Source organism: Vulpes lagopus, chromosome 2 (assembly GCF_018345385.1).
Source record: "Vulpes lagopus strain Blue_001 chromosome 2, ASM1834538v1, whole genome shotgun sequence".
NCBI lineage: Eukaryota > Metazoa > Chordata > Mammalia > Carnivora > Canidae > Vulpes > Vulpes lagopus.
The window spans coordinates 140,142,708-140,156,690 of record NC_054825.1 but is presented as its reverse complement, the minus strand read 5'-3'; the positions used below and the strand labels follow the sequence as shown (position 1 = coordinate 140,156,690).

The window sequence follows — 13,983 nt, the reverse complement described above, 5'->3', positions numbered from 1 at the left end:
TCTGAGATCATGAGCTGAGCCAAATCCAAGAATTGGAGGCTTAATCGACTAGCAGGTGCCCCTGTCATGACTAGAATCTTAATAAGAAAGAAGGAAAGAATCTTAATAAGGAAGAAGGAAAGAGAGCCGAGCAAGAATGGAAAATATCAGAGAGAATCACTCAAAATAAGAAGTGTTTTTTTATGAAACATTTTTTAGTTGTGTATACATGTGTGTGTTTCCTGAGCCCTGATGTACAATATGTTTCTTAATGTGGGTCTCAGAAACATTTGAGAAATCTCTGGTTTGTCTACCATAGTCTCTTCTTCCAGTCATTGTTTCTCCCACCAGGCTTAGGCTGGTAGATCTCCTTGACTTCCAACACCACCCTCCTGGCCTCCAGGCCTCTGTCTATACTGGGCTCCATATTCTGGGTCTGCCCTGTGCCTCTTTCATTGACAACGCCTCTCATCTTTCCAAAAGCAAGTGGATGCCACCTCTGGTACAGCTTGCATGGCCTACAAATCTCCCCACTATCTGTGTTTCCTGCCACCCATATTCTCACTCCTCTGAGCACAGTGGGCATTATGGTTGCTTGTCTCCCCAGTGATATTTGTGTGTGTGTGTGTGTGTGTGTGTGTGTGTGTGTGTGTGGTGAGATCAAGGAGACAAAGAAGAAAAAAAAAAGACAAAGAGGACTCATAATAAAAAAAATACCTCCTGGGGTGCCTAGGCGATTCAGTCATTGTGTCTGATTCTTGATTTCAGTTCTGGTCATGATGTCAAGGTTGTGAGATCAAGCCTTGTGTTGGCCTCTAGTGCTCAGTGTGGGATCTGCTTGAGATTCTCTCCTCCCTCTGGCCTCCCACTACTCCTGTGTGTGCATGCACTCTCTCTGCTCTCTCTCTCTCTCTCTCTCAGATAAATAAAATCTTTAAAAAATAAAAATATCTTGCTAATGAATAGTGTACAAATAGCATGTAAGTTGTGCTTCAATAGGGCATTAAAAGAAAACATGTTTTCCTAAGTATGTCTGGAATTCTTATTCTTTGTGGACAACTGAGAAAATAAAGGAAGAAAATAAGCATGGCTTGTATTATTCAAAGTCACTGTGAGCATTTTGCTATTATTTTCTTCTACTGTTTCTTTTCTGTATATCTTTGTTTTACACAGGTGACTGTAAATGTTAATAGTACTCTTTTATGTGGCATTAAAATGTAAGCATCTCCCAAAGCTGATTTTTTTTTTTTTAACAGAGAGAAGAGGGGAGTGTGTGCTAGGGGTGGGGGAAGGGCAGGGAGAGAGAGACAGACAGACAGACAGACAGACAGACTTTCAAGCAGACTCCCTGCTTAGCACAGAGCCTGATGCCGGGCTCCATTTCATGACCCCGAGATCATGACCTGACCTGAAATCAAGAGTCAAAAGTTTAACCAGCTGAGCCACTCAGGCGCCTGCCCCCCAGCCAAAAGCTGATTTTTAAAGGTCCCAATAAACCTTTTCTTAAAATCTCTTTGTTCAACAATAATGTTGTACACATCAAAATGTGTACACATTACATGTTCTGTTTTTTCTGTAATTCTATATTCATAACTGTCGGGGGCAGAATGTTTCTGTGCCCCCAAAGTTCATGTGTCGAAGCCCTAACCCCCAAAGTGATGGTGTTTGGAGATGGGCTTTGGGGAAGCATTTAGGGTTTGAGTAGATCATGAAGATAAGGGATTAGTGGTTTCATGAGAGGGAATCTCATAGGAACGCACACGTAGGAAAGACCATGGGAGCACACAGTGGGCAGGCAGCCATCTGTATGCCAGGAAGAAGATTCTCACCAGAAACCAAATTGGCTAATATCTTGATGTTGCACTTCCCAGCCTCCAGAACTGTGAGAAATTAATGTCTTATTATTTAAAGCACCAGGTCGGTTGCATTTTGTGGTGGTGGCTTGAGCAGATTAAAGATAATGTAGTTCTAGGTTTGAAAAATGACAACTGAAAGCTCATATTGAATTCTCAAATAGCTCCTAAGAGGTATAATATTAAATATTACGCTTTGTTTGCTTAACAAAAGCATCGAAATTCCTCTGCTGGGGTGTTGTAAATGTTAAATTCTCTGATATATAGGAAAATGATTTGGGTAAATGGTTGCCTTGCTAGTGAGGATAAAGATGCAAGGAATCACCCCCCAAGTTAGCCAAAAATTTATAGTAATTAATACTAGCTAACCCTTGTGGGCACATAAAATGCCTCAGGAACTGCACTCAGTGTTTTATGTACATTGATTTGTTTGGTCTCACTTCATCCCAGCGTGCTGGCATTGAAAGCTCAGATCTCTGAGCCACATCCAGAGTTTTAGAACATGAGCCCTGGAGCCAGTGGCCTGCGGTTAAACCCCATCTCTGTCCTTTTCTAGCTGCGTAGTCCTGGAGTAGCTACTTGCCTTCTCTAACCTCAGTTTTCTTAGCTGTAAAATAGGCTAAATGCATACAGTATTTAAGGGCCTAGGATTATTTTGAGGATTAAATGAGTTTCGGCAAATCAGCCCTTTGTATGGGTCAGGTGGTTAAGTGTCCCATAAACATGAGTTGAGATGGGTAATACCATTTTGGAAGAAAAGTACTAGAGACAAGGGATCTTTTTTCTCTGCCTTGGGTCTATATCTATAAAGATAACCAATCATTTCATCATTTCACATCAGATGAAGCTGAGACCCACACTGCTTGTGGAGTCTGTGAGAGGCAGATTTGTACTTTCCTGTTATGATCCTCCTGTGGTATGACTTGTTACTAACAGGAAAAGGGACCAGAGGCTAGGGATAGGCAGACTTTCTTCTATAATGGTCCATTCAGTACATATTTTAGGCTTTGTGGGTCACAGATGGTTTCTGTTGCAACTACTCAAGTGCCATCGTAGAACGAAAGCAGCCATAGACTGTGTGCAAATATGAGCTCTGTTCCAATGAAGCTTTATTTATGGACACTGCAATTTAAATTTCAGATAATTTTCATGTGTCTTGAAATGTTAATATTTGTTGATCTTCCCTTCTCCCTCCAACCATTAAAAATGCAAAAACCATTCTTAGTTCCTGGGTCATCGAGTAACAGTTGTCATGGGTCGGCTCTTGGATTCATCTCGCCTTTTGCAGAAATTGGCATGAACAGTATTGCCTTTTTTAAATTCCAAGGACTGAAATAAAGATTTTTCTAACATTCTTTCCTGTGATCTCTTCAAAGTGACTTTGGAAGCAGTTTGTCTGGGAGTACAGGGTCTTTAGGGGGCAACAGTTGCTTCTCTCTAATTTTAAGCCAGTTAAGACATAGTTGACAGTGAGAGTGTCATTTGAAACTTTAAACTCTGTTCTTTGGGACTTTTCTTTCTTTTTTTATTTTTTTTTAAAGTTAATTTATTTATTCACGAGAGACACACAGAGAGAGGTAGAAATATAGGCAGAGGGAGAAGAAGGCTCCCTGTGGAGAGCCTGATGAGGGACTTGATCCCAGGACCCCGGGATCACAACCTGAGCCAAAGGCAGATGCTCAACCACTGAGCCACCCAGGTACTCCTCTTTGGGACTTCTATGTTATATCCATCGAGAAGAAATAAAAATAACCAGCAGTCATGGCTCCTGAAGACATAAAAGTAACCAAGTTTGCTGAAAGGCACTGAAAAGTATAAGCAAAGGAAAAAATGGGTAAGAAAGGCACAGTGTTAATAAACAGAACCCTCTTGTCAGAAAACACACTGGCTACTGTTTTTAACGAGTCTGCCATTCCTGCAGCTGAAATCAAGACACGTTTCAAATTCTTTAGTTTTTTTCTTTTTTTTTTGGACTCTGTGAGGGAATGAGGGGAGGCAGTGGGGAAGAGGTGGTGTTGGTGTAAGGAGGGATGAAAGTATTATGAAATATTATGTTGATATTTGTTTTTATTAGTTATATCCTTTAAAGGCATATATGCAAATAGAATTCATTGGATTTGATTTAATTAATCCAAGAATACAAGTCTGAGGGAAGAGATTTATTCTTTGCATTGGAAACTCTTAGACATTGCTGTGCTTACAAGATGGTTTTCTCTGCAAGGATTACAGCCTCTGTGTTTTATCTTCAAGAGCAGTGAGCTTTTGTGGAATGACATGAATAGAGAACTTCACCAAGAAGCCTCTTCTGAGCTAACCCCCTCATTTATGGGCGTTGGAATCCACAAAGCCCAGGGGAGCTTGTGTTGGCCCAACAGAGCACAGCTGTTTCCTCTTACTGCTCAGTCGAAATGATGGCCTTGACTCTTGGATACTATCACATAGACTTGCTCTGTTTTGTTTCTCAGTAGAAAACATCCTGTTTCATCATGCATGTTTAATAAAATAATTTAAATATGTCTAATAGAAGTAACATTAATATTTTTATTTGCCCTGAGAATATTCGAAGGTGGTGACAGGTTTTTCATACCCACAAGGGTATAAATTAAGAAGTGTTTGATATTCCCTGCATTCTCTTAGACAGATAGGAGAACTCTGTGTATATGGTAAAATTCTTATTTTTCCATGATGCTCCCTTGTTCAAATAATTTTCTTCCTCTTCTTGCTTTTCAAAAGCTTATTGGTTCTAACTCCCCAGGGCAGGTGGGAGAATATTAGTTTTTATATGCTAGCTGAATTTTGAAACCCACAAAGTAGAGGGAACATCACTCACTCTTTAGAGAGTCCTGAACAAATCCCCAATTTGATCAGATAGTGTAGAGGGGTCACTTTCAAACTTTTTTTGATTTTGATCTTTAGGAAGATACATATTTTACTTACTGATCTGATATATACAAAAGTACACATAAACACATACTAGACCACAGGAATCCATGGAAGTTCACCTCAGCCTCAAATTTCTTTCTAAATCTGCCAGTCACCATCAGCTAATTGGCCAAATGCTGGAATGCCTTGTTTCAGTGTCATTTCTGGCACACCTAGACTTGTACTTGAACGAGGATTATAGGTCGCACGGGTAATCTTCCTGTTTAAACCAGGGCGGTGGCAACAGTAATGCAAACAGGGCGTACCATTTGGATTTGTTACCATACTATTCACTTTGAAAAACAGGTGACTACTGTAAATGTAACTGTTGCCGTGTCTCCTTTTATCCTTTGTATATGAAAATTCAGTCCATTGAGAGTATAAATATATATATATGTGTATATATATATATATATTTTTTTTTTTTTACTGGAGAATAAAGTATTGCAAACATTGATGATGGTAAGGCAGTGGATTTTAGGTGTCCAAAAATGCTGAAATAAATATTATCAATTATAGATGTAGATTGAGAATTAATGTTGAGAGTGGACGCTTGCTAATAATTTTGGGGAAACCGTTGTCTCCTCTTTGGGATAGGCTTCGGTGAAATTGCACCATCAGCATTAAGCAAGTCTTCAGACCCAGGAGGTGAAGAGGAGACAAGTCTTGACCTCACTCTGTTTCTCTCAGGGAGGAAGGAAAGCTTGTTAACTTGCTGGCAGCATCCTCACAGGCAAACAGCTATGCTGACACCAAAATATCTTGCTTTTTTACACAGACCTAATTTTGAGAGCACTTATTTAGTTTTGCAAAAGTCTCATCAGGATGCAGTTGGTAGTGGTGAGGAATTAAGATTCCTGCCCTTTTGTATCAGATGTTTAAAATGGGTCTGCCAGAATTGTAATTGTCATGAATTTTTTGAATAAAATTTCAGATTTATTCTTGTTCCCAAAGAGTCCCTTCTGTAAAGCCTCATTTGGCTTTGACAAATATCGATTTTACTATTTGGCCGTTTGACAGTATGCCAAAGGTGTATTTGGTAAAATTGCTAGAATAAACATCCATCTCTCTATCCATCTGTCCCAGTCACCATGAAATAAAAATTTCACAAAATCATAATTCTTTCTATCCTTTGTACTGTATCCTGGTCATTTCCGTTCTATTTAATATTTTAGAAAACCACTAAATTCATTTCATGATGTACAGTTAAAAAATGTTGGGATTCTGGGACACCTGGGTGGCTCAGTGGTTGGGATGCCTGGATGGCTCAGTGGTTGAGCATCTGCCTTGGGCTCAGGTCATGATCCTGGGGTCCTGGGATCGAGTCCCACATTGGGCTCCCTGCAGGGAGCTTGCTTCTCCCTCTGCCTGTGTCTCTGCCTCTCTTTCTGTGTCTGTCATGAATAAATAAATAAAATCTAAAAAAAAAATGTTGAAACTCATTGTCCTCTGGGGCTAGCGACACCATGTGAGAGGGGTCTTTTTGTACACAGCATGTTTACTCCCACAAAAGATGATATGATTAAGTTCCCTTCCCAAAAATGTAATTTAACATGTCAAAAGCATGTTAAGACTTACAAAAAAATGAATGAATGCTACTGTCAAAGAATTTTCTCTAGCAGTTGTGCCTGTTTACATGCCCGCTGATACTGTGAATTCTAGTTGTTCTGTATCCTTCTGAACACCTAGCATTGCCAGTATTTTCCATTTTAACTACCATAGTGGGTAGGTAGTAGTTGTCATGGCCATTTTTAGTGAAGTCCATCTAAAATGTCTTGCGCCTTCCAGTGTTTTTCAGCAGAATATGAATGAAATTGTTGATCTGTCGCAGATAACTAAGTTCAGATATTTTGAATTATTCCTTTTGCTGTTTATGATATGTCCACCCCGATAGCCAGTGGGTCCTTTGTTAATGGTGTCGTAAGGGTTCATCATATGAGCTTCTCCTCTACTCCTTCACCGACAGAGAATAAACTAGAATAGGCACCCCAAGTCCTAATTGCAATCTCAGGGCCGTGGAGCTGCCTCTGTATATACTCTGTGGGCAGTTCAGACATAGCAAATCTCTTACCCTTTGCCTGCACAGGACCCTGTCCCAGATCCCCTTCCTCTATCTGTGTCTACCCCTGTGGGCTAGGATTCATTTACTGTAGTCTGGGGTCAGCCTTCACTCCAGAGGAAAACTGTGTTTGGCTGATGACTAGTGCTCTCAGCCCTTCTCTATAGGGGCAGGGTGGGGTTGCACAGAAAGGGGAAGGGTGTGCCTGGCAAGGTGAGGAGCCAGCAAAGTGAAAAGCCAGCAGGGCCCAGCTGTGGCAGGGGAGGGTGGGGGGATGGAGGGTGGGGGGATGGGGAATGGGGAATGGGAATCTGCTTATCTTGCTTACATCAGGAGGCCAGCCCTCCTGAAATCCAGAATACCATTCACATGCGAGTCCACTGAAAGCATCAGACAAAAGATTGGGCCTCTTCCCAGTCTTAATTCAGGATGAATTCCAGGGTGATTTCAGGTAATGCATACAGTCTTCTCAGCTCCACTTTCTCTCTTTGTTACATGCCACCAGACTTCCAAGAGAAAATGGTCAAGGCAGAAGGTGCTGGGAGAAGGGAAGAAGGCATCTGCTTTAGCCTCCCTGCCTACCCAAGAACACCACGATTTTACGTTTGTGAATCCATTGTCTTTAAATATATTTGCAATTGGTCAATGCCTGCTCTTGATGATTGATGACGATGTTTGCTAATATTTTTTTTTTAGATGTCCGCCAGGACAGTACTATTGAAACACAGAGTACCCTGATTCCTTCCCTTTAATGCCCTGTGTGAACCTGTACACCTATAGAACAGTTGAATAAATATGATGTAAAAATGCTCATGAATTACATATCACTAATTATTGTTCTCTTTAGACTCTATCCAAGCGATGGTAGACTGTAATCATGAAAGTCATCTGTTTTTCATCTTTATGCAGTTCTTTCCTATCCTCTGGCTGTTTCTTTGGCATTCTTTCATTTCTGTTTGACTCAGGTTTGAGAATTGAATAGATTAAAGCCAAGAACTTTTCTAATACATGGATTAAAGAGGAGCCTCACAAGGCTAACGTCCCAACATGAATTGATAAATAGGATCATGGAGGTGAAAGTATTTTCTACAGCTTCACGCAGAGAGAGAGAATGTTCCCTTGCATAACACCCTAAAAGAGTGGCCTAATGTTCAGTGTGTAGCATAAGCCAAAACGCAAATAAATGTCCCACTTCCTTTTAGTTGAGAACATTTTAAGTTGGACAGTCACAAAAGATAACAGTTATAGAGATCAGTGGCTTAGTCACACCCCAAGTATTTATTTTTCTCAAGTTCTTGAATTTGTAGTGAGTTTTATCTCAGCTCATTTAAGTTCACGTTGGATCTAGTTTCCACCGTTAGTCATAGCCTATCTTATTGCTGCCATTCCCTCAAAGGGACAAGAGAGTAACGTCATTATTGATTTTGGTCACCAGTGGACTGCTTCCTCGTGTAACTTCTCTTTGGAAAGTTTGAAGTAGTCGCAATAACTAATCTCCCCTCGCAGAGAGACAATCAGGTCAGCAGATATTTCTCCTGGCAGCTCTTCCTTCCGTTTGGTGTTTCCTTTCTCAGGGCTGCGGGTATGCATAAAAAACATAGTCCAGAAGAAAAAAGATTTCACATTTGCTTCTATTAACCTTTCCCTAGAAGAAGAGCAGGGGAGGAGTGACACTGGAACTTGTATTGTAAAAATAATGTGTGTGTGTGTTTTTGTTTTTGCAAGCATGCTAAGTAACAAGGGATCTATCTTAGCTGGGGATCGCCTGTATAGGGCATTTAAGAGAAAGAATGATTGCCAACCCCACCTTCCCAAACCAGCCCCCACCTACCATGAAAGTATCTTCACTGTTTTTATCGATTATAAAAGTAATGCACGCTATATGTAATGAATATAAACAGTATTTGTAAAGTAGATTATAAAGAAGATTCCCCATAGTTGGTGCTATTTTTCAAGGAATGTGTGTGTGTGTGTGTGTGTGTGTGTGTGTGTGTGTGTGTATTGTCAACGTAAACGGAATGATACTTGGCATACTAGTCTATAAGCTGCTTTTTCCTCACTGAGTATTTTGCAGGGTCTTTGCTACATATGTCCTTGTCTGCAGATCTGTCTGCTGCATTCTTGGGATGAATCAGAGTTGATTTGCATAATCCCGCTCAATGGACATTTTGGTTATTTCCCGTTTTCTGACTTTGTAAGATTATTTTGTTCCGTATGCTAGCCACCAGCCACGTTTGGCAATTTAACTAAATTAGAATCAAATAATGTTTAAAAATTTACAGTCACACTTGCCATGTTTCAAGTGCTCAGTAGCTATATGTAACTAGCCCAGAGGAAGAACTTGACTGTCATTGCATGAAGTTATGTTGGACAGTGAGTGCTGTTCTAAACTGCTGGTTTTCAGATTTTTTTTTAAAAGATTTTATTTATTTATTCATGAGAGACACACAGACAAAGGCAGAGACACAGGTAGAGGGAGAAGCAGACTCTGTGGGGAGCCTGATGGTGGGACTTGATCCCAGGACACTGGGATCAGGCCCTGAGCCAAAGGCAGATGCTTAACCATTGAGCTACCCAGGACGTCCCTCAGATTTTTTTTTTTTTTTTGAGTACATGTTTCCATTCTTTTATTCATCCATTCAGCAAATAATTATTGAGTGCCTCCTATGTGCCAAGCATTGTACTAGCTACTTGGGTATCTCACTCACAGAACCTGCCCTCATAATGTTTAGCATTCTACCTGCAAAAGGTTTTGAATATTCACTCCTAATAAATGTATGTGTACTACGAGTTGCATATGTATCCTATTATGTTGTTATATTATAAAACATAATATATGGAACAAATTAAAATAGAAAAGAAAAAGAATAAAATAAAAATGTAAATAATTTCCAGAATAGTCTTGCTGTGTCGCACCTCAGATACCACTGTTCTGAATGATGCTCTTGTACTAGGTCACCATCTCAAAGATTCTTGTAGTTGTTACCTCATTTTAAACAGGTAGTCCTGGGCAGCCCACGTGGCTCAGCGGTTTAGCACGTGCCTTCAGCCCAGGGTGTGATCCTGGAGATCCAGGATCGAGTCCCACATTGGGCTCCCTGAGTGGAGCCTGCTCCTCCCTCTGCCTGTCTCTCTCTCTCTCTGTCTCTCAAGAATAAATAAATAAAATCTTAAAAATAAAATAAACAGGTAGTCCTTCTGTTTTGATATTCCTGCTAAATCTATTTATTTCCTAAAAAGACCTCTCTCTCTCTCTCTCTCTCTCTCCCTCCTCTCTCTCTCTCTCTCTCTCTCTCTCTTTTCTATCTGTAGGCTTTTTCCTACAGTTTGATTTTGTTTTTTACTTACATATTCATTTAGTAAGCATTTATGAAGTTCTTATTGTATGCCTGGTAGATGCTGGGAAATTAAACATGTCAGAATTCCTGCTATCAAATGAGACAAGCCAGCAAATCACTTATTCTGATACAAGGTGTTATGGGAATGCAAGAAAGGGGCAAATAAAAGATTGTTTGGGAAAACTGAGGGCAGCTTTTATGATCTCCTCTTTGCTGAGTTATTACACTCTGTTTTGGGACTTCATGGAATCACATATTTCTTGTTTTTTTTTTCCCCATGGTATTTTCTTTTGAAAAATATAAAACTCTAAATTATTAACTTAAGGATATTAAACCACAGTGATTGTCACATTAAATATCTCTTTATGTAAAATGCTTATCTTTCAATTTTTAAACTTAGATATTAGGGTCGGAAGGGCTCTGTATAGGATAGAAATGAAGTCCAAATAATTATGTAGCTCCTTTTGTTTGAGAAGGGGAAGCAAAAATCATCCCCAGGGATATGTGTTGATTCATGCCTTAATTTAATAAATATTAACAAAATACTTTCTCTGCAGGAAGAAATCACCTTAGGTTAATTCCACTTAATTCCAAAATATATTTCTTATATGGGTTTTTACTTAGGGAATTCTGAGGAATATAATGGACAATATGATTCAGAGTAAGCTTGAAATGAAAGAATTGATCCTATGTTGTTTATTCCCTCTCTTTTAGGGCAAGTTAAAGTATTCAGAGCTCTTTATACGTTTGAACCCAGAACTGTAAGTATTCAGTGTTTTCTTTTTTTTAATTTTTAAAATTATTTATTTATTTATTAATGGAAGACAGAGAGAGAGAGAGAGAGAGAAACAGAGAAATAGGCAGAGAGAGTAGCAGGCTCCATGCAGGGAGCCCATTGCGTGGGACTTGATCCCAGGACTCCAGGATCATGCCCTGGGCTGAAGGCAGGTGCTCAACCTCTGAGCCACCCAGGTGTCTCAGTATTCAGTTTTTTTGTTTGTTTTGTTTTGTTTTTAAGATTTTATTTATTTATTTATTCATGAGAGACACACAGAGAAAGAGAAGCACAGACACAGGCAGAGGGAGAAGCAGGCTCCATTCCATGCAGGGAGCCTGACATGGGACTCGATCCTGGGTCTCCAGGACCATACCCTGGGCTGAAGGTGGCGCTAAACCACGGAGCCACCCGGGCTGCCCCCGTATTCCCTTTTTAACTTTAAAATTGACATAAAAACCTAAGGTGATTTCATTTAGATACTTCCTCAGGCCTAAATGACCTGTCTTGTCTTTGATAGTTGTACATGATTCATGAGAATGGATGATCAGTCACTTCTGTGCAGTCCAGAGGTATGAAAGCTTAGTCCCTCATTGATCTGAATGTGTCTCCACCTTGGGGTCATGTCATCCACTCTGTTCCGCTTCCCCACCTTTCATCACACCCCCCACTTTAAAAATTACCACGTAACCCCCATATAAAGCCCATGACCTGATCTTAGTCATACTTCCTGTAAATCTCACGCTGACCTTCCTGGTTCTTCCTGTTGACCCTCTACCTCAGGCTGCCTCTTAACAGCACCTTTTACCAACTATATAGAGCCATTTTTTATGTGTCTGCTGTGTATGCTTTCCATTATTATAGTTTCTGGGGTCCATCCATCCTTGGTTTAGTGAGCACTTACCATGTGCCAGACCCTGGCCCAGGCCTTAGGGACCGTGCTACATCAACAGAAAGGGTGGCCCTCTGGAGCTCCCATCCCACTGAAGGGAGACAGACAGTAAGCAGACAAATGAACATGACTATAAGGGCCTGATCAGTGCTATGAAGAAAAATAAGGAGGGGATGGGGCTAAAAGGTTAATGGAGAAAAGAGTTATTTTCAGCAGAGTGTTTGAGGATGGCCTTTCTATAAAGGTGACGTTCCAGTAGAAACCTGAGGGAAGTAAGAGAACAAGGGAACAGCAAGGAGAGTCTTTGGTGTGTTCTAGAAACAGCAGGGAGATGCAACTAGAACAAAGGAAATGGGGAGGTAGGAGATGGGTTCAGGGAGCCTGGGCAGAGAGAGAGAGAGCAGATCATGTTGGGCCTCCTGGGGTAAGATGGAAGGTTTTGAGTCTAGGGTTGATCAGACAAGTTTTAGAAGGTGTGGGAAACTATCCAGCAGAGTGAGCGTGGGAGCAGACCATCCAGTTAGGAGGCAGAGGAGAGAGACCCAGCAAGGAAACGGGCTCCCTTGACTTTCCCGTCTTCCTCCCTGGAGATGGGAGCCTTCGTGCTTGGGGGGAAGCCAGCTTGCTGCTGGGTTTGCCTAGGTTTGCCCTGGACCCTGTTGTCCCCAGAGCCGAGCACCTCAGAAGGTAGCACAGAATGAGTGGTAGCACAGAACGAGTGACACTGAGCTTTGACTCACTCCCATCAGGCTGAGGTGGGCCCTCAGATTCCAAATCTGTCATACACTCTCCGTGAATTTACTTCCCCTGTGGCCCTCTGTGTCCTCATTTTGAAAATGGGAATGACATTAGCCATCCTACAGAATTTTGCTCTGAGCAGGGAATGAGACTGATAATCTAAGCCTTGCATGCAGTGAGTGCCAGGAAACCGCAGCAGGGAGTACAGCTGGTTTGGGGTGTGCGCATGTTCTGAAGTGTAGACAGGACTTTATCAACAAAGTGTTCCTGGGATAAGAAAGGGGTTGAGTGGGTAGATGTAAATCTCAGTTTTTTCTTCTTTTTTTTAAAAGCTTTCATTTATTTGAGAGGGAGAGCACGAACTAGGGAGGAGACGGAGAAACAGACTCCCCACAGAGCAGGGAGCCTGAAATGGGGCTCGAACCCAGAACTCCAGGATCATGACCTGAGCTGAAGGCAGACACCTAACCAGCTGAGCCACCCAGGTGCCCCAGGTTTTTATTCTTACTAGGACATTCCATGCTATCTCTGCTGTATTAGTAGAGCAGGGAATGAACGGGCAGCGTGTTAGCTTGCTAGGGCTGCCTAACAAAGTACTGCAGACTATGTAGCTTAACTGACAAAAATTTTTCTTAGAATTTTGGAGGCAAGGCATCATGTGAAGTGTAGACAGGGTTGGTTTCTTCTGAAGCCTCTCCTCAACTTGTACGTGATTGTGTATCCTTGTGTCCCCACAGTCTCTCCTCTGTGCTTGGTTTCGTTTCTTTTTTCTTTTCTTTTCTTTTCTTTCTTTTCTTTTCTTTTTTTCTTTTCTCTTTTGTCTTTCTTTCTTTCTTTCTTTCTTTCTTTCTTTCTTTCTTTCTTTCTTTCTTTCTTTCTTTCTTTCTTTCTTTCTTTCTTTCTTTCTTTTGAGAGAGAGAGAGCATGAGAGACAGAGAGATCACAAATGGGGGAGGGACAGAGGGAGCAGCAGACTTCCACTGAGTGGGGAGTCCAATGTGGGATTCCATCCCAGGACCCTGGGATCATGACTTGAGCTGAAGGCAGACACTTAATGCCCTGTCCTGTCAGTTTCCCAGTCTGCTCTTCTTAAACGGATACCAGTCATTTATGGATTAGGGCTCACTCAAATGATTTTAATTTTATTACTTCTTTAAAGAATCTGTCTCCAAATAAACTCACATTCTGAAGTCCTGAGGGTTAGGACTTCAGCATATGAATTGGGGGGTGGGACACACAAAAAAGTACGTGTTGCTGTCTTTGTGTTCGTCCTCTGCTCACAGGAAGGCTGTCATTTCCTGTGTCTGATTATCCTAATCAATGGTTTCCTAGGTTGCAAGATGCCTGAGGTTGATAGAAGTGAGGGTTGGGGGTTGCTCATCAGCTGCCCTCCTGGGCTGCTCAGTGAGTAATGGACCATTCTCTGC

The 13,983-nt window shown here is 41.2% G+C and overlaps 1 protein-coding gene across 1 annotated transcript in view; it reads left to right on the top strand.

Annotated features, from left to right (window-relative positions):
- OSTF1 (osteoclast stimulating factor 1) overlaps positions 1 to 13,983 on the top strand; it is a 54,243-nt gene that overhangs the window by 14,258 nt on the left and 26,002 nt on the right. The window contains exon 2 of the mRNA XM_041745385.1: positions 10,866 to 10,912. Within this exon, the coding sequence (XP_041601319.1) occupies positions 10,866 to 10,912 (47 nt within the window). The remainder of the gene's footprint in view (positions 1 to 10,865; positions 10,913 to 13,983) is intronic.